The sequence below is a fragment of the Lichenostomus cassidix genome, chromosome Z (genome assembly GCF_008360975.1).
Source record: "Lichenostomus cassidix isolate B80296 chromosome Z, HeHo_3.0, whole genome shotgun sequence".
Lineage (NCBI taxonomy): Eukaryota > Metazoa > Chordata > Aves > Passeriformes > Meliphagidae > Lichenostomus > Lichenostomus cassidix.
The window spans coordinates 23,776,225-23,801,558 of NC_139511.1; the positions used below are offsets into that span (position 1 = coordinate 23,776,225).

The 25,334-nt window shown below is 45.4% G+C and overlaps 2 protein-coding genes across 3 annotated transcripts; one reads left to right on the forward strand and one right to left on the reverse strand.

Moving 5' to 3' along the window:
- Positions 1-5,312: 5,312 nt before the first annotated feature.
- On the reverse strand, positions 5,313-14,539 carry LOC146424535 (thioredoxin). Its single transcript, XM_085041740.1, has 5 exons — positions 14,401-14,539; positions 8,582-8,686; positions 7,856-7,915; positions 6,982-7,047; positions 5,313-5,543 (listed from the first exon to the last, which is right to left on the reverse strand). The coding sequence occupies exons 1-5, from the start codon at positions 14,422-14,424 to the stop codon at positions 5,481-5,483; spliced, it is 318 nt and encodes a 105-aa protein (XP_084897866.1). The 5' UTR covers positions 14,425-14,539; the 3' UTR covers positions 5,313-5,480.
- On the forward strand, positions 14,423-19,753 carry LOC146424536 (uncharacterized). Of its 2 annotated transcripts, XM_085041739.1 has the most exons (4): positions 14,423-16,190; positions 17,889-17,935; positions 18,063-18,181; positions 18,901-19,753. In XM_085041739.1, the coding sequence occupies exon 1, from the start codon at positions 14,423-14,425 to the stop codon at positions 14,924-14,926; it is 504 nt and encodes a 167-aa protein (XP_084897865.1). In that variant the 3' UTR covers positions 14,927-16,190; positions 17,889-17,935; positions 18,063-18,181; positions 18,901-19,753. The 2 variants fall into 2 exon arrangements, with proteins under 2 accessions (XP_084897865.1, XP_084897864.1); XM_085041738.1 differs by lacking the exon at positions 18,901-19,753 and having other exon boundaries at positions 18,063-18,602.
- The last annotated feature ends 5,581 nt before the right edge of the window (positions 19,754-25,334 follow it).

Below are 25,334 nucleotides of genomic sequence, written 5' to 3' on the forward strand. Positions count from 1 at the left end.
AAGAACTTGTTACTATGGTATACAGACAGGTATTGAAGGACATATTTCAGCTCTGCCCAGCGTGCAGTGCCCATTCTTCAATCACCCTGCAGCTGTGGCTGTGCTGATATTGATCTCTGGTCTTTTTGTGCTGCTTTTCTCCTGTCCACGTGGCCATGTCTGTGCTACTACATAAGTTACACTTTGCAGGTAGGGGGGATTCTTGAGACTTTATTATCTCAGTTAATTTAGGATATAATATATGAGAGCAAGAGTAAGAGTTTATTTAATCTTAAATGTAAACAGCTGCAGGCTCCATCATCTGTTGGCTAAACAGCTCTTCATTTTACATCTCATTATTTCTAGACTAGTGGTTTAACTGCCTAACACCTTATGCTTGCCTGTGCAAAATGAAGCAGTCTCTACACTAGAGGTGTTCCAGGCTAATAAATGTGCAACTTTTGTGTCCTGTTCCTAACGGCTGTCAAGCTGGGGCCAGTGGCAATAATTGGTCTGAGTTCAGGACACAGTGGGTACCCTCTTTGAGGAGGTCACCATGGCCTGCCACATTAAAGGTGGCCTCAGGTAGCACTGAGAATTGTTGCAAAGTGCTGTGGGTTGTTGAAATCAAGGAGTTATCCCTGGAGTGCATTGCTGCCTGTAGAACTTCTCTCATGGTTCCCCCAGGGTGTGTGCCCACAGGAGGGGTCATGAGGACATCATGGCCCAGCCACAGCATCCATTCTAACATGACATCTGTTCCCCAGCTGGATCAAACTCCAGCTTAAACCTGCCACCACCTCTGATGTATCCTGTACTGAAGTAAGCAAAACATACCTCGGATCCTTTGCTTTTATCTTGCTCCCATGACCCCTTACTTTAATTATTCATCTCATACCATCAGCTCCAGACAGGTCCCTCAGCTTAGCTTGCTGCTGGCCATTACCTGCAGTGCAGGGAGATGCCTCCTGTCCCTATCCTCAGCCCATCATCACTAGCTCAGTGTGGGCTCAGCCTCCTAGGCAGCTGAAAGCCTTTGGAGCAATCCTGCTAAGTGGTACTAAAACTGTCCATTGTGTTTCCCTTATCAGCAGGCTTCACAGTTCTGAGTACTGTCCATGGTGTGGGTCCTTGCTCTCCCCCAGGTGCTCCTCTCAGAGGAAGTAGAAAGAGATACAAAGACAAGTGAAATACCAGACTTCATTGTGTCCCTGAAGAAATGTCATGGACTGGCTCAAGCAGAGGGGAGATGACCCAAGCCTGGTCTAAAACTTTTCTTCCTTCTATGCCTTTGGACCTAATGCCTGGCTTCTCCACCCCCCTAGTCTGTTTATACCTCTGTCACATCCATGACAAATGCTCCAGTTCCTGTAAGCCAGGCAGATAGTGCCACGAGTATATAGGAGCCCACCTTGCCCATGCATTCCCCTCTAGCCCATTACCTAGAGGTATTACCATCACCCCAGTGCTGTTAGAAAGGTGCAAACACAAGGCATTCTAAAGCCTGCCTGTCTACACGTGTATAAAACCCACAGACAGCCATGGCCACCTTGTGGCAATCTGCATGTCACAAGTTTGTGTTTGTCAGCTGCAGGTAGAGATAGGACTTCATGCAGCTCCCATGCTTTCTTCATCTTGTCTGTCTACCGCTGTGGACCATCTCAGCTTTTTCTCTCCAGAGAAGGAAAACCAGCATTTCATGTGGATGTCTTTCCCCAACATCTCCTAAAGATTTTTTCAAGTTTCTCACACTCATCTAGTTCATCCTTATCAAGGTTTTGGTACTGGGAGGGCTGCAGGGGTGGTTTCTGGTGAGGACCAGAAGCTGCCACCACACTAGACAGAGCCAGCGACAGCCAGCTCCAAAAGGGACTTAACCAATGGCCAAAGCCAAGCCCTCTGTGATATCTGAGTTTAAATAAAAGCATTAAACTACAGTGGCAGGGAGAAAGGAACAAGAGTACATGAGAAAATAATCTTGTAAGACACTTTCACAAGGTCACACTCTCCCATCCCTCACCAAGGGCCAGGGACCAGCACAACAGTTAGTCCAGCAAGGATTTCAACAGCATGCTCCTTTAAGCCAATTCCTTGGGTGGCTGAAAGTTGCATGTCATAGAGTGCAGCTCAGGGGAGCTATATGCCACAGTTTGTGGCATTGGTAAAACAACAGAAGCCTTTTTTTAGCTTGGTACATCCAGCTAGTGTTGATGTACGAACAATCACAAAAGTTATCAGAAGTGTTACCAATATGCTTATTGTAATGATTCCAGGGAGGAATCAAAGTCTAACTTCATTCACATCAAGGAATGAAAGGAAAGCAGTGGCTAGCTGGAGTTGAAGTTGGAAGAGATTGAAGAGATGTGGGTGGTTAAGCACTTAAAGTCATGACGTACACATGTGCACAACAGTCCTTTCAGAACCCATGGATGGAGGTAAGGAGTGTCACTATTCCACTGCAATTTGATCATGCACAGTGCCCTTGTCCACTCACTGTGACCCCTTGTCCCTTCTTTTCATGTTAGTTAGTCCTCTCTCATTAAGCATAGCTATTCCAGCTATGTGTTTTAATTGCTGTACTCAAGGAAGTACTTCTCTTCCTGTTGGCCAGCCCATTATAAGCAAGCTATATAACAGGCCTGCAGACAAAAACATCTTGCTTTTCTTGTTTGACAGCAAGGCACAGATCCCAGCTATTTCACAGCCAAATGACACAGACTGCAATCATTGCCTGAGGGGAGAACTTCTTCCTGAAACCCTTATTCCCAGAAGAAACCTATGCTCTTTCTTCTCTGCCATGTACATCGAATTTACTAGACATTCAAGTCAGGCCATTCAGTGGCCATCTACCACTTCCCTCTTAGAGGCATGTTTTCAGATCACTGAATCAAAGCAGCCATGCAAGCATCAGACCACAAAGCATAATGAAAGAGTGAATTCTGTACTACTGCCTGGCACATGGCAATACTGGTCTCACACCTTCACACAAAAAACAAGAAAAAAAAAAAAGGTGCCCACTGAGCTCTCTATGAAGTATCATTACTTAATACCCATGTGGAAGGGTATATGGCCCTAAGTTTTAGCAAGGATACTCATACCCGTTCAATTTAGGACAAAATGTTTATTTGCTATACCTACGCTTGTTAAAGGCTGAAGCACCCTCTCCTTGCCTGTTGAAAGACTCAAACCAGTTCCCATCCTGAACTGGGGTTCTCTCCTCCCAGTCAGGGCACTTTACTTCTAGTAACCAAGGCTCTTATATATAACCAGAACAAAGCACGGGCTTTGCTTTCCATCACCCATAACGACAAGGACCAACTACAAACACTCAAATTCTGGTATAACTGCACATTTGATCAGCATGTATTGTTTCCTTTAAAGGGAAAGTTTACCTAACACAGAGATCCTTGCTGCATACTTGTCCAAGGCCAAGCCTTAAAGCATGTCTTTCAAATTAAGCTATGCAAGTTATTTTCATCACAGTATTCCTACCTACCAGTTCTCAGGAGGGGAAGATACTGTGGCACAGGAAGCTGAAATCATTGCCCTTTTAAGAACTGCTTTGCACCCATCGCTTCAGCACAAGAGCTATTCCAGCTATTCTGGTCTTCCCAATTATGATTTGAATTTCCAGTCACTGTCACCTGGATTGTCCAAGGCTACTGCAGAGTAGCATCTTATTAAGAAAGTAAATTACGTGTTAAGCACAAGCAGCAATGCCCTCTCCCCTGCTGTAATAGGCAACAACCTGGTCTGGCCTCACCTCAGCAGGAACACTGTATGTTGCAGCACACACTAGTATTATTTCCTAAGGATGAAGTGGGATGCTGGGGCCTCTTACTGAACTTCACCTGGAACATTCAGCAGGATTTTTTTAAACCTTTCTTGCTCACAGTTAGTGCCCAGAGGGAATATGGAGGCCATGCAGAAACTGCTTTCAAAAACAATGCTTGTTTGCAGATGGTGTAGTGTAAATGCATTCTTGCTCCAGCTTCATTTTATTCTCTCCTCCTGAGTCTGTCCCTGGCACCACATGGGGCAGTGGTGTCTCATTTACCTGCGAACTGTTGTTCAAACACACAGCTGCATTCCTCTTAGTCAAACAGCCAGAGCTGCATGGAAAATATTTCCCATGTTCTCATTGCATAACCACAACTCAGAGCTTACATCCAGGAAGAACCTTGATGGCTCATCCTCAAGTAAAGGGTGTGGCCACTTCTTAGACTAGAAAAATCTTGTTTCAAATTGGGAACGTATACATTAAGCTGTTCAAGGCCCCTAGTCTCAAGAGCCATGAAGAAATTTATGCATGCTTGTGAAATGAGTGTAAGGCTGAGTCATGGGTGAGCTCCCTACCACAAAGACAAGAGACTCACTCATTCCACACTGTCTGCATATGCAGCAGGAATTCTTGCTTTTCCATGAGTGATACTCAGTGAGCAGCACAGCACACCAAGCCCTACCCACTGCTAGCTACAGCCCTGCTCCCTTTTTCACTGAGTTCTTATACAGAATAACATCCAAGCCAGCAAGGAAGCCATTTTGATACAGTGGAAAAACCACAACAATTCTCCTTGGTGACAGTACCAAGAGTAAGTGAACAGCAGATATACAAACGCTGACAGGTCAGCACTCCTCCAAACAGCCTAGTTCAGGATTGGAGGATGACAGTGTCCAGTTCACTGTCCATCAGAGTGTCCAGTATATTCCTAAGGGTGCAACAGCACAATGAAGTGAAAATTGCAAGACTGAATCAATATAAATTCTCTTGAGCTTAAGACATTACAAGTTTTACTTCTTCAGTCATTTGTTCAAGAATAATGCCCAGGAACAAAGCAGCCCAACTCAGACTAAACACAGTTTGTAACTTACAGAATCAGAAGGTACACATAACAATGGCAAGGCAGAAGTGAAAAAACACAAAAATATAGCAGGTCCAAGTCCTGCCTTGCACTTCCATGGTAGGATTGGCATTATGCTCTGGAAGGACAAGTCTTAGCTTTGAAGTCAAAAATGAAACTTGAAACATTTTATAAGTATTTAACTAAAAAGGTGTAACAAAAGAACAAACTATCCCACCCAGTGATGCCCCTCTTTTCTCCAACTCCCCGTTCTATATTTGTAAACCTGATTACAGCCTGGTGACCATCATCTGAGTAAGGTGGCAGCAGACTTCTCCTAAAGCAACTGCCATTGCTATCCCATGCCAACAATAGATCAGGTTGTCCTTTACAAGTTTTTGTATCCAGACAGTATTCCTTTAACACAGCAAAACCTGAAACCCAAGTGACAGTATTAAATTCTTAACATTTTTGTTAAAACACACAGTAATATCCAAAAGTGAAGAGTTTATACTTTATTGTACTCATTTACATGGACCAAGAAGATAGTTTGCACCATTAACCTAGCTAGCTTGCTTAGTTGGTTTTTTTAATAGTAGAAAAGTTACACGGTGTAATTTAGCCAAAGCAGTCATGCTTCAATGTCTTCATGTCTGGAGATTAGAGTAGACTTTTAATGGTCTCTTCCAGCTTCTCTTTATTGGCCCCAGAGAATTCCTGCACCTGTAAAGAGAGATTGACTTTTAGAACTCTTGCATTCAATGCTTCTTAACATTAGTTGCATAGCATCCAGTCACATACACACCTATTTAACTCTGCTAAAAATCTAAGTTTTTCCCACCCTCAAAACAGGGAGTACTTTCCAGATGTTCTTGTATTTATTTCCCACTCAACTCACAAAAAAGTTGAGACAAAAAAACTATCAACATTCACTTCCAGACTACCGTTGATCCTGAATTAATATTGTGTCAGACTCAGAGACTTGAATAGACTATGAAAATCCCCACATATCAGAGGCAGCTCAAAGTCACCTTGAATTGCTAAGGACCCTACTAATCAAATTCTGGAAGGACTGTTCCAAATGGCGTATCCCTGCATTTGGCTTCTCCTGTGAGAACTTGTTCTCCTGTTCTTGCAACTTACAGGGCAAAAAGATAGAGGCAACATTCATCTGCCATCTCAAAAAATGGCAGCTCTGTCTTCCTACATCTACAGGGGTGCAGAGACTGCTTGCTTGATATAAAAAGCCACACACTGACTGGCATGCTGTAATCACAATTCTTCCAATAACATCATGAAGTTGCAAAAGCTCACCTTTTAACAGAACTGTCAAAGGTTCATACTGACCACATATTGAACTAGAGTCATCCTACATGTGACTCTCAACTATCCACAGCACAATTCCATTGCCTTTAGTCATGAAACTTAACACCCAATAATTGTTTTCACTTAGAAAAGCCTTGCTTTGGCAAGGCTTCTTCAGCTTGCTTGGCAAACTAAAATCCTAAGACAACACATTTAGCTCAGCAAGTTCAGGCAGAGAGCTACTCAAACTATCCTGTACATGCAGCCCACTATGCTGTCAGAGCACAGTCTGCATGCCATGTCATCCATGGCCTGGCAGAGCAGATACAAGACATCTGTTCAGTCCTCTAACAGAGACAGAACCTTCACTTCAAAGGTTATACAGCCTCTATGTGAAATAAAACAAACAATTTTTTGTTATACAGAACCTCAATCGGGTTAGAGACCTCTACTTAGGTGGGATTCAACAGGCACTTATAGGCATGTCTCTGCTTGAACATAAGCTGCATCCAGACAACAAACACTGACCAAGTAAAAACCAGGGTGCTAGGCAGACAGACCAGCAGTCTTAACCCAGACATCTCACCCCACTATCCCCCATGAAGCCCTGCCTTAAAACTGACCTGTAACGCTCAGTTCACTACCTGTGAACAACACAGTTTGTATCACCAGTTAACTGCTGGTCCATGTTACATTTGCTGTGCTGCTAAGATGAACTTGCTTGCTCTCAGGAGTTTCTTAATGCTAGTGGTGCCCGAGACACAATCAAGGGAAAGCAGACTAAGTAGTCCAACACTCCCAATCTTCTTTCAAGCATTTAGCTTGCCTGTTCCAGTTCCAAAAAAGCAGAGCCTACCTTCTTCCCGTCCTTGTAGAACTGGAACGTTGGCATGCACTTCACATCGCAGTGTGAAGCAACATCCTGGAAGAGACAAAAACCAAATTTTCAACTGTGTGTAGTCTCAAGGATATTAAATTTAGAACCCACTCTATGTGACTTCTGTTTAGGTGACAGGGCAAAGCCATTAATGCTCAAGATGAAGCAAAAGCATTTCTGCTAGTCCATCACTGGCAAAACCAGTGCAGTGTTAACCTCTCCCTGAAATAAGCCTTAAAGATTCCCTCTTCAACATTTAATTCATGCAATAACGAAAACCTTAACTATACCTGTATTGTGTGTTTGTGAAAAAACAGACCTCTGCATCAAAACAGATGTCTGTTAGTAAGACTCAAAAGCCCTATGGCAACTCTTGGGCTTCCATGTGACATTTTCAAGTAACTATTTGCCAATGCTGGAACTGCAATACAGCAGACATTTTATTGTGCTTAATTCAAGACCTAATTTCATTTCTAATGAAAGACAAAACAGTGCCAAGAGCAGTGGAGGGACCAGACAGATCAGTAGGTTGTGAACCATTAGGTCTAAGGAAGATTGCATCAAAGCAGCTTAAGACCTTAGACTAACATTCCCTCCCAAAGTGAAGCGTCAATGCTCTGAAGTTATCCAATACATGCCATAGGACTTCAAGTGAGCTGATGACCAAGGCAGTTCATTCTGTTCAGGTGTTCTCTGACAAAAATCATTCTTTCCAGCTAAATCCCTATGTTTTAAGCTGAAGTAAACTCTTGTTTTGTTTCAGCATGTGTGAAGACATTTTGAAAAGAACTCTTCCCTGTAATTTGTGTGAAAGTCCTTAGCTGTTCTCCCTCAACACCACCCCAGATCTTACCTGGGCATCATCCACATCAATTTCTATGAACACCACATCACCATACTTCTCACTCAAACTCTAGAATGGGGAAAGAAAGAAAAAAAGCGATGCAGTTACAGTGTTCCAGGAAACCTTTCTTTTAAAAGATGCATTCATATAAATTGAATGGTGCTGCTTAACCCCCTAGTGAAACATGCTTTATTACCTTAAAGCAGCTATTCTACTACCAGAGCAAAAATTTTCTGCTCTGCTGCAGACAGTTTCTGGAGGAGTCTGTTGAAACATGTTCTTCCCATGTTCTCAAATATCCCAAGACATAGGTGGAAGGCCTTCTCTTGCAGCCTTCAACTGATCACCAAAAGATGCTACAGCTTCTCATACTTTATCAGGAGATAACACAGCCACCAAAAGGCAGCTGGAGAAGTTACATTAACTGTGTACAGAAGGATAAGCATTGCTTCCTCTGTATCCCACCGCTTGAGGCAGTGCAACTGGCAGGTCTCTATGGACCTGAAATGCGTGTAAGCACCAGGACAAAAGCTAAACCCCACTTTATTTTCCAGCTGTATCAAAGGTCAGTCTGTTTCACTTGGTAGTCTTAAAAAGAGATACCTCTGAAACTTCTCCCTTTTCCAGAAAATGCTGGTAATCACACAAGGCAAAAGGAACTTTCCTCTGTCATTGTCAACACAAAAAGATTTAGATACAATTTAATGCAGAAATAAACCCAGAAAAACTACTTACGTGGTAAAAGGGCTTGATCATTTTGCATGGTCCACACCATGTAGCAGAGAAATCAACGACAATAAGCTTCCCACCAGCAGATTTCAGTTCTGCCTCAAATTCAACCTACATTAAAAAGAATAAAAATTGAACACATTAATGATTTCCCCCTTCCTTTCCTAAATGTTGTAAGACTAGTCCCAATGCTGGCTTGCTCTCAAACCTAAGACAGTAGTCATTATGGCAGCCCTTTAAACACTTAACTGGGTTATTTGTACCATCATGTAAGTGCTTCAGTATGAATTGCTTTCATTGGTGTTAGCAGCAGTCAGTGCCTTATGACTCTTCAATTAGAAAACAACCACAGTGCTCAGTCAGTCTAACTCACTGAATTGTGGAAACCTAAGACAGAAATTCTCTAGTTATGATGCTTGACCCTGACAGCTTTGTGTTATCCCAAAATGTGATCCTTACAGTTTTTTATAATCCATATTCTCATTTCTGTCCTTGCAGTAAGACTCTCATTTTCTCCTCGGACAGACTTTCCTCTGAAGAATTTGAAAAGGACAGACACAAACCTTTGTACAGTCCTCCAGTCTGGTGTCTTTGCCAATCAATAGCTAACCTTAAAATGATATTCTGTGGTTTACTCTAAAGCATATTTTCCAAAGCAACCTCATAAGATAGTTATTTTACTTATTTTGCCAAGTGAACCCACATTTGACATCACTAGCCAAAGCAATGCTACACATACAGACTACACAAGTAAACACCCAATACTTATTTCAGAGTCCTCAAGTCTGTGTGTTGCACTTAGTCATACTAATCATCTCTGGACAATATTCCTCAGAACTAAACATCCTTACATGCCACTAGTAATTTCTGCGGGTCAAAAAGTGAATGCTTTAATAGAACTGAAAGACATTAAAGACATGAAAGACATTAAAAGCAATAAATACTTGCATGCTAGCAAAAGGCAAAGAAGTATCTCAGGCAGAAGCAGACAGTGCTGATCACCTGCTTCCTGGCACTGTCTTTTTCAAAGAAAGTACAAGCCACTTCAGTAATTTTCAACTTTTGATTGTCTTGGCAATCAAGGTTCAGGAAATCTGTTAATATAAACTTCAAAGGATAGCTGCTTTACTCTGCCCAGCTTAACAGAGCAAAGCACTGGATTTCTGTTAGCAACAGCTGACTGAAAGAAGTATGGTTACTGCCAGATGGTTGGTTTTGCAGTGCAGGAGGAGCTAGCTAGTTCATACCAGCTTCTGGAATTGGCCACAATAAGTTGAGACTTAACTCTAGTAAGCTAAAGAATGTAATGAAGGTGAGGAGCCAGAAGTGCACACTGTCAAACTGGACACAAGTATGACAAGCAAGCAGAGATCCTGCATGAGCATTCTAATGTAAGTATAATCCTATGTGAAAGTCTCCACAGCTTCCTATAACTTCAAATACATCCAGCATTGTATCTCCCTGTTAACAGACTTTTTCCCTCTCCATGTAGCTGTCTTCAGAGGCGCAGCCTCCATGCTGGTTTTAAAATCATTGCATCTTTTCCAAGATGCAAGTCTTGCAGTCTCTGCTATAAGATCAGGAGTAACACTCCACCCCACCAACCTGCATTCTAAAGGCAATGTGAACAGCTAAGTTTCCCGGTCTCCCAACATTCCCCTACTCCCATACTGACACAGTATGCATTCCTGCACCCATTCCCACCAACGTTTAATGTCCCCATACACAGCAATGCATGCTTGCTGCTCCCTCTCAGTACTTATACTGTAAGTTCCTCAATCAAGCCTCACTCTTTTTGGCCTTAAAATCCTAATATTGATTTTTGGTATAGCTTCTCAGACCTCTGCACTGTAACATCACCACTCTATTGATTCCACTTCCTGCAGCTGCCAATTAGACAATCCCCTTTTAACTGGTAAGTCTCCTGTCCAGCTACATAGTTAGTGTATTCTGCAAAAGGAAGCCCAGCCCTGGAATGCATTCATCATATGGCCACACACTTCAGGTTTGCTATTACACAGAACAAAGGGAAAGTGGGAGGGCATGATACCAGCTGGTCACACACCATTCACCACTGGTGACCTGGTCCTGACTACAAATCAAGTGTTACCTGCAAATCATCTCTACTATCAGCCAGAATTGCTGCAGGACAATGAAAAGAGATGCTGGGTCCAAAGGTATTATGCCTGCAAGTTAAAAAATATTGAACTAGTGAGAAGTTCTGAAAGTTTATCTAGAGAGCTTAATTTTAATTCCTTCCTGGAGGAAGGAACACACTAGCAGGAGCAAAGCAAGCTGCTTGACCTGTCCGACTGACTTCCATAGTTGTCTTTCATGTTAACTGTAAAGTAACAAGCTTTCATATAAAAAAACCAAATAATCTGTTACCAGAAGGGGAACTTCCCACCACACTTTGCGAGGATCTTACAGCTCTGTTAAACAGCATTTTCTCCAGGTAGTAGCTCACTGAGGGAAACCTCAGCTAGCATGCTGGTCAATATTGGTTTGTTCTTTGTTTTTCGTTTTTTTCCTTAAATATTTAACTACAACCTCCCTGAGCACATACAAGACCTCATTTTGCTTGTACTGTTGTCCAGCAGAAAAGGGTATGCTACCTTCAATAAATACATTGGTAGCAGGCATGCGCTCCCAAGTAAGAAGCTCTAATAATGAAAGCCTCTAGTGCCTCAGAGGCTCCCAGCACCAGGTAATGCTTCAAAATGGAGGCTGCTGGCCACAGACAGTGCTGAAAGGAGTTTGCTGCTCTCAGCAATAGATAAGATAGGCCCATACTATCTGGCAGGTTTGATTAAAGCTTGGTCGTAAACATTATTTTCAACACATATCAAGCCACCCTTGAACTTGCTCAGTCATCAGCTGACTGCCAATGGTTACTATGTAATTTAGTGAGGTTTTTTAAATACAGAAGCTAGCATAAACACACCAAAGGTTCAGCTGCCTGAACTCCCTAGCAGATACCACTTCTATAACTATCACCTGTAGCTAAAGCTGCAATTTTCCAGCATTTTCTTTAACCCAGATAACAAGAGAGGTAGCTAGAATGAGGAGGAAAGCTTTGGCAGCATCAGCTTTTTAAGTTTACATTCCCCATTAGCTTTGGCTACAAAAGGCAGTACATCCCACTGTCAGACCCTCTTACAAGTCACACTAATCACTCATCTCAAGACCACTACAAAGTGACCAAAATACTGCTCCTTCTCTGCACTAACAGGTACTACAGAAGGATCAGTCAAGCACCCTGAAAGTAGCCACTCTTCAGAAGTTAGTCTGTTTCTGAATGTAGCTCTTTCTCATAAAAGCCCTTGCAAACAGTGCAAGAACAGGTTTTCCCCTTTGTATGAGAGAAGAATAAAAACCTGCTTTACTGAAAACCAGAATTAATCCAGAAATCCCAGCTGCACTGTACTTGAATACTCTGGGTGTTGCTGACATTAAAATCTTGTTGTCAGCATGACTGTTGAGTCCACACTCTCCATGGATGAGCAACAAAACTGTGCTTTAACTACAGCCAACTATTAATAAATGCTTATAGCTAGGAGGATAAGGGAAACCTAGCTAACTTAGAACAGGCTCTTCCCCCAGAGCCAGGTTTGATTTACCATGTTTAGTCTGTTCCTGCATATAACAAAAATTTCAAACCTCACTCAATAAGCTTTCCCCTCCTGTGCCTCCATAAACAGAGAAAGGGAAGAGATGCAAAGTGGAACAACAATTTCAGGTTGCATTCACACACCTTCTCTCTCCAGGCACCCAATGGTAAGGCATTTCATTCATCTTAAGGAGCTTCCTGCATTCGCAGGTTTTTGAGCCGTGGTCACAAATGTTAGTTTGTATATTTATGTATCAGACGTTAAAACTTTTGCGGTCCAGTGGGAGAAGTCTGGCATGCTTTTCATCTATAAAGTGAACTGACTGTAGAAGAGCACAGCCTAGAAGACAAACTTGGGTGTGTGAGAGACAAGAAAGACTGAGGTCCTCGGGGTGCATATGTGTAGAGGAAGGGGCAGCACACTGCCCCACATCCCCTAGTCCTAGAGCCTGTATCTCAGCCCCACAGTGGCTGCCTGTGGAGCCACAGGCACACTGTGGAGGCAATAGGTATTTAAGGCTGAACATGCTGCTAGCATATGTCTTAGTCCTACTGCCTCTTGGAATTTCTATCAGCTGAACACTGCTGGGACCCACAAATTAGTAGCTTTATGTGTCCTTTTATATACCTTTTCTGTCTTCTTCTAATTCCCTCATCTCAGAATTTTGGAGTAACTTAAAACCAAACAGGTTTAGAGTTTGCTAAGTTGATGCTTTGAGAAGCATTTAATGTTAACTGAGTGTTGCACTAAGCCTTTTGCCAAAGTTCTCTGATTTTCTAAGTTGCCGGTAAAGTATTTTTAGTTGTTTTGAGCTCTTGAGAATACCATGTCTGTATCTCCCCTCGTGTCTAACTCCGAGTACCTGAACAACTGTAAGCCCTGCTAAAAACCTCACCAAACAAGTTTTTTGGGGCCTTACAGGATGCCACACAGCATCACTTGTAGATGCATCAAAATGAGATCAAACTGACACTTCCACCAAATTTCAAATTCAAAAGGCGAGACTAGTTCAACAGGATTTTTCTTGAAATGAAGGGCTTGCTAAGTTTGCAGAGAGAATATTTTTTGAGACTTGGGTACCTAAGTTACAAGCTAACAAATAGTCTGTTGTTGTCTATCAACCACATCAGCTGCTGTGCACAAGAGCACATGCTATTTCACCACCAGCAGGGTATTCTCCATGTGTTGGTCTAGGCTTTACTACTATTCTGTACCTCAAAGCCACAGATGTGTTTGTATTCACAAATCATACAAACAGCGATGTGCTGCATTAGCGTACTGAATATATCAAACAGCACCATAAGAAGGGAAATACTTCTTATGCCAGCAACTCCTGCTGTTTAAGCATGAGGAATGGGCTCTAGCAATTCCTTTCAAGTCAAGAAAACTGGATTCATTCTTCCATGATCTCCTACCCAGTAACACAATAGAACTTATGCCAAACTCTAAGAAAGCCACCTGGTCCCCTACACACTAGCAGTACATAAGGCAAGTCGGGACAGCTCAATTACAGTACTGCACCCCAGAATCAACCAGGTTGGAAAGACTTCCGAGATCATCGAGTCCAGCCTGTGACCGAACACCGCACTGTAAACCAGACCATGGCACTCTGTGCCACGTCCTTCTTCAAACACCTCCGGGGACGATGACCCCACCGCCTCCCTGGGGAGCCCATTCCAACATCCAATACCCCGTCTTTTAAGAAATTCCTCCTAATGCCCAACCTAAACCTCCTCTGAGGCAGATTAAGACTGTCCTCTCCTCCGGTGGCTGCAACGCCCCGTTTCTCACCCGTCTGAGCAACAACACCTTTTCCTTAAGACTTTAAAGTGCGATGAGCAACAACCTGTCATAACGTGAAATTACATCACCTCCCTGCTCGTTCCGCCTAGCCGAAGCCTGAGGTCGCGCAGTTATCTGCTCCCTCCCCGCGGTCTGACCGAGCCCTCCGCGCGGCTTCCCCGCTCCCGCCGCATGGCTGAAGCAGGCTCCGCCTGCCCGGGCAGCACACGGGCTCACACCCGCCATCTCCCGCAGGCCGAGGCCTCTCGGGAGCCCAGGACAGCCCCGCAGAGTGCCCCGCCCGCCAAGCTGCCCCCGGCAGCACTCCCTCCCAGCTCGGCCGCCCGCCCGCCCGCCGGGGAGGTGATGCTCGTCCCGCCGCCCGCCCCTCTCACGGCCAAAGGCCGTGGCCGCCTCGCCCATCGGACTCACCAGGCTGCCCACGATCTTCACCATGGTGGCGACGGCTGGGAAAGGAGGGTCGGTGGCTCAAAGGCAAGAAACCAAGGGCTTCGTCCCCTCGCTCGGCTTGGTCTGCTCCCTCACCGCCTGCCGTCCCAGCGCTTCTCCCGCGCCGCCCCGGCCGCCCTTTTATGCCCAGCGCCGCGCCGCGCCGCGCATGCGCAGGGCCCGCCCCGCCCGGTGCCGCTCCCCGCGCACCCCCGCCCACGGCGGCCCTGGGCTCGGGGTCGCGGGGGGGCTGCTGAGGGACCCGCCGAGCGAGGGGCGCGGGCCGAGCGCCGCTCAGACCCGGCCGGGAGGCGACAGTGCGTCCCTGCTGGCGGCCGGGGGGAAGCGGCAGCAGCAGCGGAAGAAAGGAAAGCCCAGGAAGGCTGGAAAAGTGCTGTGTAACGATGAGCAGGAAGTGCCGTGCCCCCCCGCGTTCCCCCTCGGAGCAGCTCTGTCTGACGCGGCGCTTTGCTCGCCTTACGAGAAAGGGAGGTCGTGTTGCCCGTAGTGCGGTCAGAGCGCGGCTGCTGCAAAGCTGGAAGGCGGCACAATACATCACGGGAATATTTTTAATTTTTCCTTTTCCCCCCTTGCTTTCCTTCCCTCCACCAAAAGCGCGGAGTGGCGCCGTTTCTCTGTGGGATGCAGGCCTTTCCGCCGTGTGGAAGGCTCAGCGACACGAGCGCTGCCTGCCCGGGGTGAACACTGACCGTATCCCGTAGCGTCCCTCATGGACGGACTCGGCCAGGACCAGAAAGGCTCCTTACAGTAACAACTCGGCCTTCCCAGCCGAGGGGACTCTGTGGGGGAACCTTAAGTTCCTGTCTGTCTCGTTGATTTCTCCGTGTTTCGGAGACATCCGTTGTTTTGCCACATGCTGCACCACTGCCCACCCCACAGCACAAAACGGGGCTGCCGCAGCCCTCCTTTTCCCTCTGTTGGGCTGGTAGGATTTCATGTTGGCCTCTGGAGGTTGCTGACTGCGTGGGACACAGGAAAGGTTAGGTTTTGGGATGTTGGTATCGGGTGTGTAACAAATAGGCTGTTCTGCGTGTTTAGCGGCTGGGCTACCAGCCTGTGAAAGGTTTGCTCTGGGATACTCCTGAGCACAGGATGGGAAGACTTAGTGCACGTCCTGAATAAAAAACATGCTTCTTCATTAAAAAGAAAAAACAAAAAGGCAGTTTGGCTTGGATACAGGTACCAACTCATCCCAACAGGATGTGCCCTGATATGTTGCTTTGTTTGTGGTGGAAACTGAGTAAGTAATTTTTTATTTTGGAAGTTTAGTAAGTGTGTGGCTTACTACAGCAGCAGAGCTACTAAGCTCTTTTCTGGCCCTGTGGTTGCATCCCCTTTGCTCAACTTTAGTTACACCACAGCAGGTCACCGCCTGTCTAGCTCTTTCCAGACCTGGTAGGTTTTGCCTCCCTGAAGCACTTTGGATGCTACACTCCCTGTTTCTTCCCCTGCCTGTTTGATGCCATAAGCATCCCCTTTTTTTCTTTGGTAGCATCACCAGAGGAGCCAGGATACCTGTAGGCGAGAAGCAGCACCATGAAGCCTGGGTGGCTTCTGTTGGTTTTCAGATTTTCTTCCATCTTCTTCCAGCTGGTCCCTGCTGCCCCTGTGTCTGTGTGCCCTGTGGCTGACCGAGGCAGCTGGTACATGTGCCCTGTGCTGCTTTGGGGAGGTGCAGATGCTGCTGCTAGCTCAAGAGAAAGCAGAAATTCCTCATCAGCCAAGGCACCTTGCTTTACAGCCTGTTGCCGGTAGGATAAAATGGCAAGAAGCCCAGACTACCTTCAAAATCCATCTCCTGAATGCCCCAGCTCAGCCTTAGCATCGTGTGGCCCTCACAGAAGCCAGTGCAAGCTAAGGCAGGAAATTGCCCACCCAGAAAATAAATTCTTAGAAGCCAGCAGCTTTCTATAGGCAAGTGTGGGTGGGTAAACCTTTTCTGAACTGCAAGGAGAGGTGCCCCCCTCCTCAGGTGCCTCCTGCTGTGCATACAGACAAGTACAGACTTAGGCATACAGCAGTTTGAAGTCCAAAATGTTGCTGTAGAATTGTTGTATGGATGCCTAAAATATCTGGACAGTAATATAATTTATGTGATCTGTGTTTGATTCTTGGACTGTAGTAATTACTATAATGACAGCACATAATAAAAATGGTACAGAGGAATGCCTGTCTTCTAAATGGGGACAAAAAATCTACCCGCCCAGAAAACACCACCTTGTTTTCTTATTATTTTTGTGCTTTTATTTATTTATTGGTTTGATTGGTTGGTTTTTAAACTATGGAGCATCTCATTGTTTAGCTCAACAATGCTGTAGCTGTCCCATGCACACAGTCACACAACCATAGGGGCCTCAGCTTCTCATGTGCCCTCACTCCCACTCACCTTCTTCACAGTCACAAATGCAACATACTCCTCTCCTTCAGGCTGCTGGAGAGTGGATGTTAAAAATATGCAGGTTGACTGTGGAGAAGTTGAAAATCACGTGAATTTCACGCTTCAGCAGACTGCTATATGATGTGTCATAGCTAGGAGTCGCTTGATAGGATGGTGGCCAATAGGCAAATGCAGGGGGGAACCAGGAAGTATTTAAATACACTCAGGAAGGTGTGTCTGCTTGCTTCTGAAAGTCAGAAAATGTCGCCCGAGGAGGGACAGAGTAAAAGTGCAATGTAAGCTTAAAAAATCAGTTATTAGATAGTTTCTCTTGCAAAAGGTCAGGAGACATAGAAAAATGCCTGTTTTGTTACCCATGCACAATAAGTAAGTATGTATTTGCACACTCCTTAGATGTTTGGAAGGAATGTGGGAGAGGAAGATGGCAGGTTTAAATTTAGGTGCCTTTGAGAGAATTAATCAGAACCACTTAGGTGTAGGCCAGTAAAAAGGACTGTATTTTTGGAGAGCCCATGCTATGCCACAATCCTCACAAACATCTAGGTGGGAATTCAATGAAAATTTGCCTTGTTTTAGTCACCTTTAGAGCTCCTGTGATGGAAGGCATCCTTTTTTTTTGATCTTCCCCTGTGCTGATTTCTGTCACCTGTTAGGTGAGAACCACATTATGCCAGCAGTAGGGAAGAGCTTCACCCAGAGCTGGAAGTGAACTCAGGGTGTGTTCAGGGTCAGACCTGCAGTAGGTTTGGGAGGCTGAGCAAATTACATTTTCGGTTCTTTCTGAGGTGCTGGGAGAGGTTGGAAGCAGGGTAAGAGAGGTGGGCTGCTGTAATTCCTGACAGGATCATCAGTTAGGCAGGTCATAAATCATGGTGTCCATCTGGATGAATGAGCTGGAGCTGTGACACTTGGTCCCAGTGTGATGCCCATGGCTCCATGTGGCTTTATGGATCTGTTTACCTGTCTGCAGTCAAGGGCAAGCAAACCTACTAGGCTTTAGAACCATGAATCTGCTTTCCAGAGCTCAATTTGTCTTTTCTTTGTATGCCAGTGCGTGTTGGTGGCTGGAGGAAGCACCGTTGAGTGGTGAGACATGAGGTAGGTTGGAAGTCTGCAGCTGGACATCCTGACTGTGGCATTGCAAAGCATTAACCAACGCAAAACCTGCACTTGCATGCTTTGGACTCTGGCACACAATAGTCACTCATGTTCCATTTCCCCATAGGCATGCAATGGAAAGTGAGGAAACATGAAAATATGAGGGAAAAAAGAAGAGGAAGAACAAAGGAAATGGGAAAAAAGAACAGGAAACCAGATCCAGCAGCTTGTGCTCACTTCTTGCAGGTTAATCTCTCCAAGTTCCTCTGAGCATATCCAAGACAAATTTCTTTCTCCCAAAACCATTGTTAAGTCTCCTGACCACTCAAATATGTTATTCAGTAAGAGGGACAGCTACAAGGATGTCTGCTACAGCCATGACCCAGATGGTCAGTCATGTCCAGCGTTAAGAAATGGTGCAGACAGTTGCAGAAACCTTGCTATAGGCAACAATTCCAGCCACAGCAACATCAGATTTTACCATAGGAAAACCAGGTTATTTGCCAGTGTCTTACAGTGGCAATTGAGAGTGTTACACCTGGCCCTGACACTGCAACAGTGCAGCAGCCTTTAATTATACTTTCACTTTCCCTCCAGCCTGCCCTTCTGGAAGATTTTGCTTTTGTAACTGACCTACTGAAGGTGCAATAAATGTTTAATAATTGGATAGATGTGCTTGGTGTTGTACCAGCATAAGTCACAGAGGAAACATGCTTCTTTCTCTCCCCCTGGCTGATGTACTACAGATATAATTAACCAGAGCAATTATACAACTTTGAACACTTGGTGTAGCATGTCAGGTTAAAAATGAGAAGTTGATTAAAATGTGAGGAATAAAAAAGGAGAACAAAGATCTTGGCCACAGTTCATCTCCCCTTACCATGGGTGCATGTTGACAAAGCCCTTCTGGAATCAAGAAGATATCCATGTTACTTCGCTCACACTCGTTTTTGTTCCAGTTTTAGTAAGTTCTTTGGAGAAAAGAATTTCAAAACACTCCAGAGGTGATGAAGCTTCTACTTTTGGGACTTTTATTAGAAGGAACCTGTTTTTCTTTTTTACAGAAAGGTCCTGTGAACTCACCTGGGTTTATGGCGTGTTCTGGGTCTCCAGAAGGGAAGATACCCTGGCATGATGTCTGAAAACTTGGCAATGTTCATCTGCGCTCTCTAGTATCAAGGCACGTCTGGTCTCATGTCAAGACAACACTTGTGTAATTGCCTTAACTGTCTCATACTCAGTCACCTCCTCCATGCTCACAGCCTCTGTTCTTCCTTGGGTAGGAGAGCAGGCTGGAGCAAGCAGACTTGCATTTTTCCTATGAGACACTGTTGTGTTTTCGTTTTTTTTTTCTAGAGAATGGTATCTTTTCTTAGGGGATCCTTCATTTTCCTAGGGAATGCTGCTGAATTTGTCTCTACCCAATATCCTCTGCTGCTACTAAGGAACAAGACTCTTTGGGGAGCAGAAGGGTATTACGAATCTCTTGAGCTTGAGGACAGCAGTGGACAAAGAGGAAAAGAGAGTTTCAAGGCTGCCAAAGCATGAAGCTGAAATTTAGCACTTTGTGGTTGCTATGCTTGTGCTGGGTGTCTGCAGAGTGGGAGACAAAGAGACTCCTGGAGAGAAGATGAAAGGTTTTTGCTTTTTTGGGCTTACCTGCATTTTCCCTTTTTTTGTCAGGGGGCCAGTATCTGCTGGTTTGGCCTGACTATAGGCAAACATTGGTGTTTCAGGACCATCTGTTGATACATGTGTGGAGATGTCTTTGAGGAAGCAAGTCATGGGGAATAAGTGTGTATGTGGTGTCTACATGGAGGACAGATCGACTGGTGTGTGTTTTGCTTACAGGTGTGGCGGGTTGGACTTGGCTGGCCACCAAAGCCACTCCATCACTCCCCCTTCTGAACTGCACAGGGGAGAGAAATTATAACAAAAGTCTTGTGAGTTAAGGACAGAAAAATCACTATGCTATTACTGTCATAGGAAAAACAGCCTTAGCTTGGGGAAATTAATTTAATGTATTGCCAGTTAAAGTCATGAATAGGATAATGTGAAATAGGAAAAAACCTTAAAACACATTTCCTCGACCGTCACTTCTTCCTGGCACAACTTCACTCCTGATTTTCTGTATCTCCTAACCCCCAGTGGCAGAGTAGGATGGGGAGTGGGGGCTTCAGCCAGTTCCTCACATGTTGTCTCTGCTGCTCCTTCGTCTGCAGCAACAGCACTCACACATCTCCCCTGGTCCCCTGTGGTGCCTCCCATGGGGTGCCTCCCATGGGAGACAGTCCTCCATTAATTTCTTCAATGTGGATCTTTCCCACGGGCAGCAATTATTCATTAACTATGCCAGTGATGGTCCCTTTCTTGCTGTGCCATTCTTCAGGCATGGACTACTCCAGTCTGGGTCTCCTGGGGGATCACAAGTCCTGCTCCAGTATAGGTTCCTCTGTCCATAGGTCCACAGGTTCTGCTAGAAACCTGTTCTAGAGTGAGCTTCCCAGGGGGTCTCAGCCTCTCCTGGGCATCCCCCTGCTCTGGGCAAGAAGTCCTCCACAGACTGCGGGTCCTGTAGATCCTGCTCTACTGTGAACTCCCATGGGCTGCAGAGGTAGAGCCTTCCACGTTGTGCTCTTCACCAAAGTCTGCAGAGGAATCTCTGCTCTGGTGCCTTGAGCACCTCCTCCCGCTTCTTCTTCATTGACCTTGGTGTCTTGTTAAATCTGTTACTCCAGAGGTGCTATCAGTGTTGTTGACGGGCTCACCCTTGGCCAGTGGTAGGCCTATCTTGGAGCTGGCTGGCATTGGCTACATTGGACATGGGGGCAGTTTCTAGCAGTTTCTCACAGGAGCCACCCCTGCAGGTCCCCTGCTACAAAAGCTTTCACACATAAACCCAATTCATCAGGGATTTGGTCTAGTGCTTTTCATTTAGAATTTATCTGAAATACCGTTAGTTCCTGGAAATGACTAATGACATGATGATTGTTGTGTGGGCACGACCCTTTTCATCAGAGAGTTTCCAGGAAATCAGCAGGGCCCAGCCAGTATCCACTAGCATAGTTTGCCAGGTGCTTTTGATTTTCTTAATCTTAAATTCAAGTTTGTGAATGAAATACACTGAGTTTATGTGTTGTCACTGAACTAACACATTTGTGTTAACAGTGTCGACATTGCACATGGATGCTTTGTAAAGTACTGTAGAGAAGTTGCAAACTGTAATTATCCTTCTCTGCCTTCTAAAAGCTTGTTCACAGTCAGAAAAAAGTCCCTATGTACCAGAGGCAGGCTCCTGTGGTTTCCCGAAGTGCTTGATCTGACTGCCACCATTCAAGTGTCCTCTCATCCAGCCTGGCTCTGATCTCCTGATCGAACATGTAGGAGTCCAGTGTCTTTTGGCAGCTGGCTGTGGCAGACCACCCTGTGGTGCCTGCAGGAACGAGTGTGTGAGAAGGAGTGTGAGGATAAGGTTTATTTCTTCATTTTGATTTGCATTACATTCAAATTACAAACCAGTGTCAATGACAAACATTGCTTTTGACTATCTGGTGCCCAAAGCTGTTCTGCTTTGTTGCTCTTTTTCTTTAAGCTTCACCCCTTCACCCTCTTCCCTGTCTTTTTGGTTTTGTTTTTGGTTTTTTTTTGTTAATTCCTGAGCTCTCCTACTTTTTTTTCTTCTCACCATGCTCTGCATCTTTTTTTATGGAAGTCAAAGATTACATTTCTGTGTAGCTCTGAATCTGCTTCACTAACCTCCGCATTCCTGCACGACCTGCCGGCTGAGGGACCCAGATGCATAAGCCACAGAGACTTTGACCTTCAGCAGTCATGCATTTGTCAGGTCTGATTTAAAAATACATTATTTGGTTTGTACACTGAGAGTTGTTCGCAGCATTATTGGGAAGGTGTGGGGCTCACATACCCCCATCTTTCCAGTTTTGCACTCTCCCTGGGCCACTGCAGAGACAAATTTGGCCCCAGGATCCCTAAAGTGAGTTCCTCTATGGTGCTCTCTGCTCCAAAAACGAGAATGGATGTGGGGCATTGTGTCATCTTCACTGACTTCAGTAGAGCAAGGGTGTTATCTCACTTAGGATCTCCCTGCCACTCTTACTTTCATGCTCCACTTGTGACCCTGATGTGGGCGATCTGATGTCTGGAGACATTGTAGCAATGCAGTCAAGAAACTGTCAGCATCATAAAGGAAAAATGATCGAAAGAGAAAGGCAAACTAGCTTTGAACCTCCATCCCAAGGTGTTTCAAGGCCTTCCTGTTATCCCTGGGACAGCAGCACATCCCTCCCGCAAGGTGCACCTCAGAGCACTAGAGCACTGCCCCAGTGCTTCTTTTTGCCTTTCCACCCACAACTGTCTCTAGGTTGGGGGGTTGATGAGTCTCTTAAAATGCAGCTGTAAGGTTGCCTCTGAGGCCCATTGTGGTGAGTTGGCCCTGGCTGGACAGCAGGTGCTTTGAGCTCTCAAAGCTGCTCTGTCATTTCACTTTTCAGCTGGACAGAAGAGAGAATTCTTGTGGGTTAAGATAAGTATGGGAAGCAATCACTCACTGATTACCATCATGGGCAAAACAGATTTGACTTGGAGGAGAGAAATCAGTTGGATTTATTACCAGTTAAATTAGAGTAGGGTAATGAGAAAGAAAACCAAATGCTAAAAAACCACCTTCTACCTCCCTCTCCCTTTTTCCTGGACAATATTTCTACCTCATCTCCCAGCAATACAGGGAGTTGGAGAAGACTGCAGCCAGTTCATCACACATTGTCTCTCGGGGGGGGGCGAGAGGACTCCTAACACTCTTCCCCTTCTCTGGCCTGGATTTCGCCAGGGGCTGGATGTGGATCTCTGCTTTGCTGTGGACATCCGTCAGCTAGAGGGGAATAGCCTGGGTGACCATGGTCTTCACTGCAGGTCCCTGGAATATCTCCCCATTCTTCTTCACCAACCTTGGTGTCTGCAGTGTTGCTTCTCTCACATATTCTCACTCCTCTCCCTGGCTCTTCTCTCCTACACAGTAACTTCTTCCCCTTTTGTTACTCCAGAGGAGCTACCTCCACTGCTGATGGGCTTGGCCTTGACCAGTGGTGGCTCCATTTTGGAGCTGCCTGGCATTGGCTCCATTGGACATGGGGGAAGCTTCTGGGAGCTTCTCACAGAAGCCACCCCTGTACACTGCCTCCCCTCCACTACAAAAGAATTGCCTTGCAAATGCAGTGCATCCATAAACCATCACTGTTTCATTTTCTTACCCAAAACCAACAGTGCTTCATCTCTTGTTGCTGGCTCAGATCAGGGGATGGTTGTGTGTGGGTATGGAGTCAAGTTTAAAAAAACATGTAGTCTGTGATTTCCTAAATGATGCTCTTTTAACAGAACCATCATATTCACTGAAGAGAGATGTGCACAGGCTTCACTTCCAAAAGTGCACATGCAATTGCATTTCTGTGCCTGAACAAATAATGCTGAAGAGCCCATGTTTACACTGCAGAAGCTGTCCAGATGACATTTTTCAAAGCAATTATATTTTTAGATGTGCAAATATGCAGGGATGAGTAGGAAGATGGTCACCACATCCCGGAAAAACTTAGGATCTTTAAAGGCTTCTGTAATAACGCATTTGAAAAACAGGGCTGAAATGCCCTGAAGCAGACAGGAAGAAACAAAACTAGCTGGCCACCTCATGAGACATGCGCTCTTGCCTTTTTGACAAGCTTGGAGGTGGCTGTGATTCATGCAATGACAGGAAGTCTTGAGGAACCACACAGCCAGAGCCCCAGGACAGAGGAGTCTCCCTCCTAGTCTCCCTCCTAGTCTTAGACTTATCCATCAGACATCTCAAGCCACTGCTACATCCAGGCAGGAGAGATGCTGTAAATGTTGTCACATCCATGCTGGTGGCAGGTGTCACCTATTTCATAAGGATTTCACAGCTGTTTGGCCAACGTGTATGTGGGGCTTGTAGGTTTGTCCATATGGCCAGGGTGACCACTGATGGTACCCAAGTGTATGACTGGCTACAGGTCAAAAAAGTGCCAGTGATGTGTTTCAGGCATCTGTCAGCACCAGTCTTGTCTACTGGAGTGGAGGAGTACAAGAGAGCCATCTCCCAGTCACCAACAGGGCATGAGGAGAAGGCCTGGCCTTGGCTTTCCTGTATGCTACAGAGGAGCAATGGGTCTCTTTACACCCTCTCTATAGCCAGGCTGAACCTCAGCCTCTAATCAGAAGACGTTTTCAAGTTACTGGACCATGGACCTCCTGTGAAGCTGTGGTCATATGCATAGTGGAGAAGCAGGGGAATGTGTGGATCTTCCTTCCATTTTCTGCTCTGCTGGAAAGGTGAATGCTGCTGCAGCCAATGCTGTCCTACCAACTCCCTGAATTGCTGTAGGGCAAAGGCTATGACAATGATTAATGATGCAGGGAGATGTAGCTGCTGCTTTTCCTTCCTGTGCTGGACATTTAATTCCCCTTCAGCTTGCTGTCATATCCTACAGGATCCTTGAGAGAGCCCGCCTCCAGAAACCTCCATATGAAAAGAACCAAAACAGTGTTGAGCCGCGAGGGAAACCTGAACATCTGTAGACATCACATGATTCTCAAAGATAGTTAATGTTTACCACATTTCTGGTTAATTACCAGGAACCAAATAATTCTGCTTTATTGCCATGCAATTTCCTCTCATGGCAACACCAGAATGACTTATGAGATGTTTCTGAGAAGTGTGACACTCATTAACAGCCTTTGGGTGCCTCTGGCCTCATGAGAGATGCTTCTGCATGACTGCACTGCTGCTGCCTGCTACCGGAGACAAATGGCCTGGACACCTGTACTTGGGTACAGGTGCCCTGCTGAATAATAGACATCAATTTCTTCCCTGACTGCCCCATGTTTGAGGTCTGTGTGTGGTGTTGGAGCTGTGGGGGTTTCTACAAGGGGGCACCTGGACAGTCCCCATGGGCTGGTGGGCTTCTTCTTGGCCATCTGCTTTCTGATAAACCCTGGCTTTTCACACCAGTGTTGCAGCACTGCACCAGGCAAACACCAGTTTACAGGGAAAGATGAGGCATCCTTTTCTCCACAAAAAGTCTGCCCTGACTGTGGTCTGGGGGAAATCCTGTGTCAATCCCAAGATTTGTAAAATTTGGAGGTTTTGTTCAGGTTTTGTCCGAATTGGATATGTAAACTTGAACCTTGCTGTGGAGATCAGCAGGGGCCCTTCCCTTGAGATTGTGATACCCAATGATGTCTGTGCCAGATAAGCACCCCCTCAGTCCTAAATTTACTCTTTAGAATCATACTCATTTATTTTCCTTCTAAAGCAATCACAGCCCTAGCATTTTTTCCCCAGCAGATACAAAGCGCAGAAACTTAGCAATAC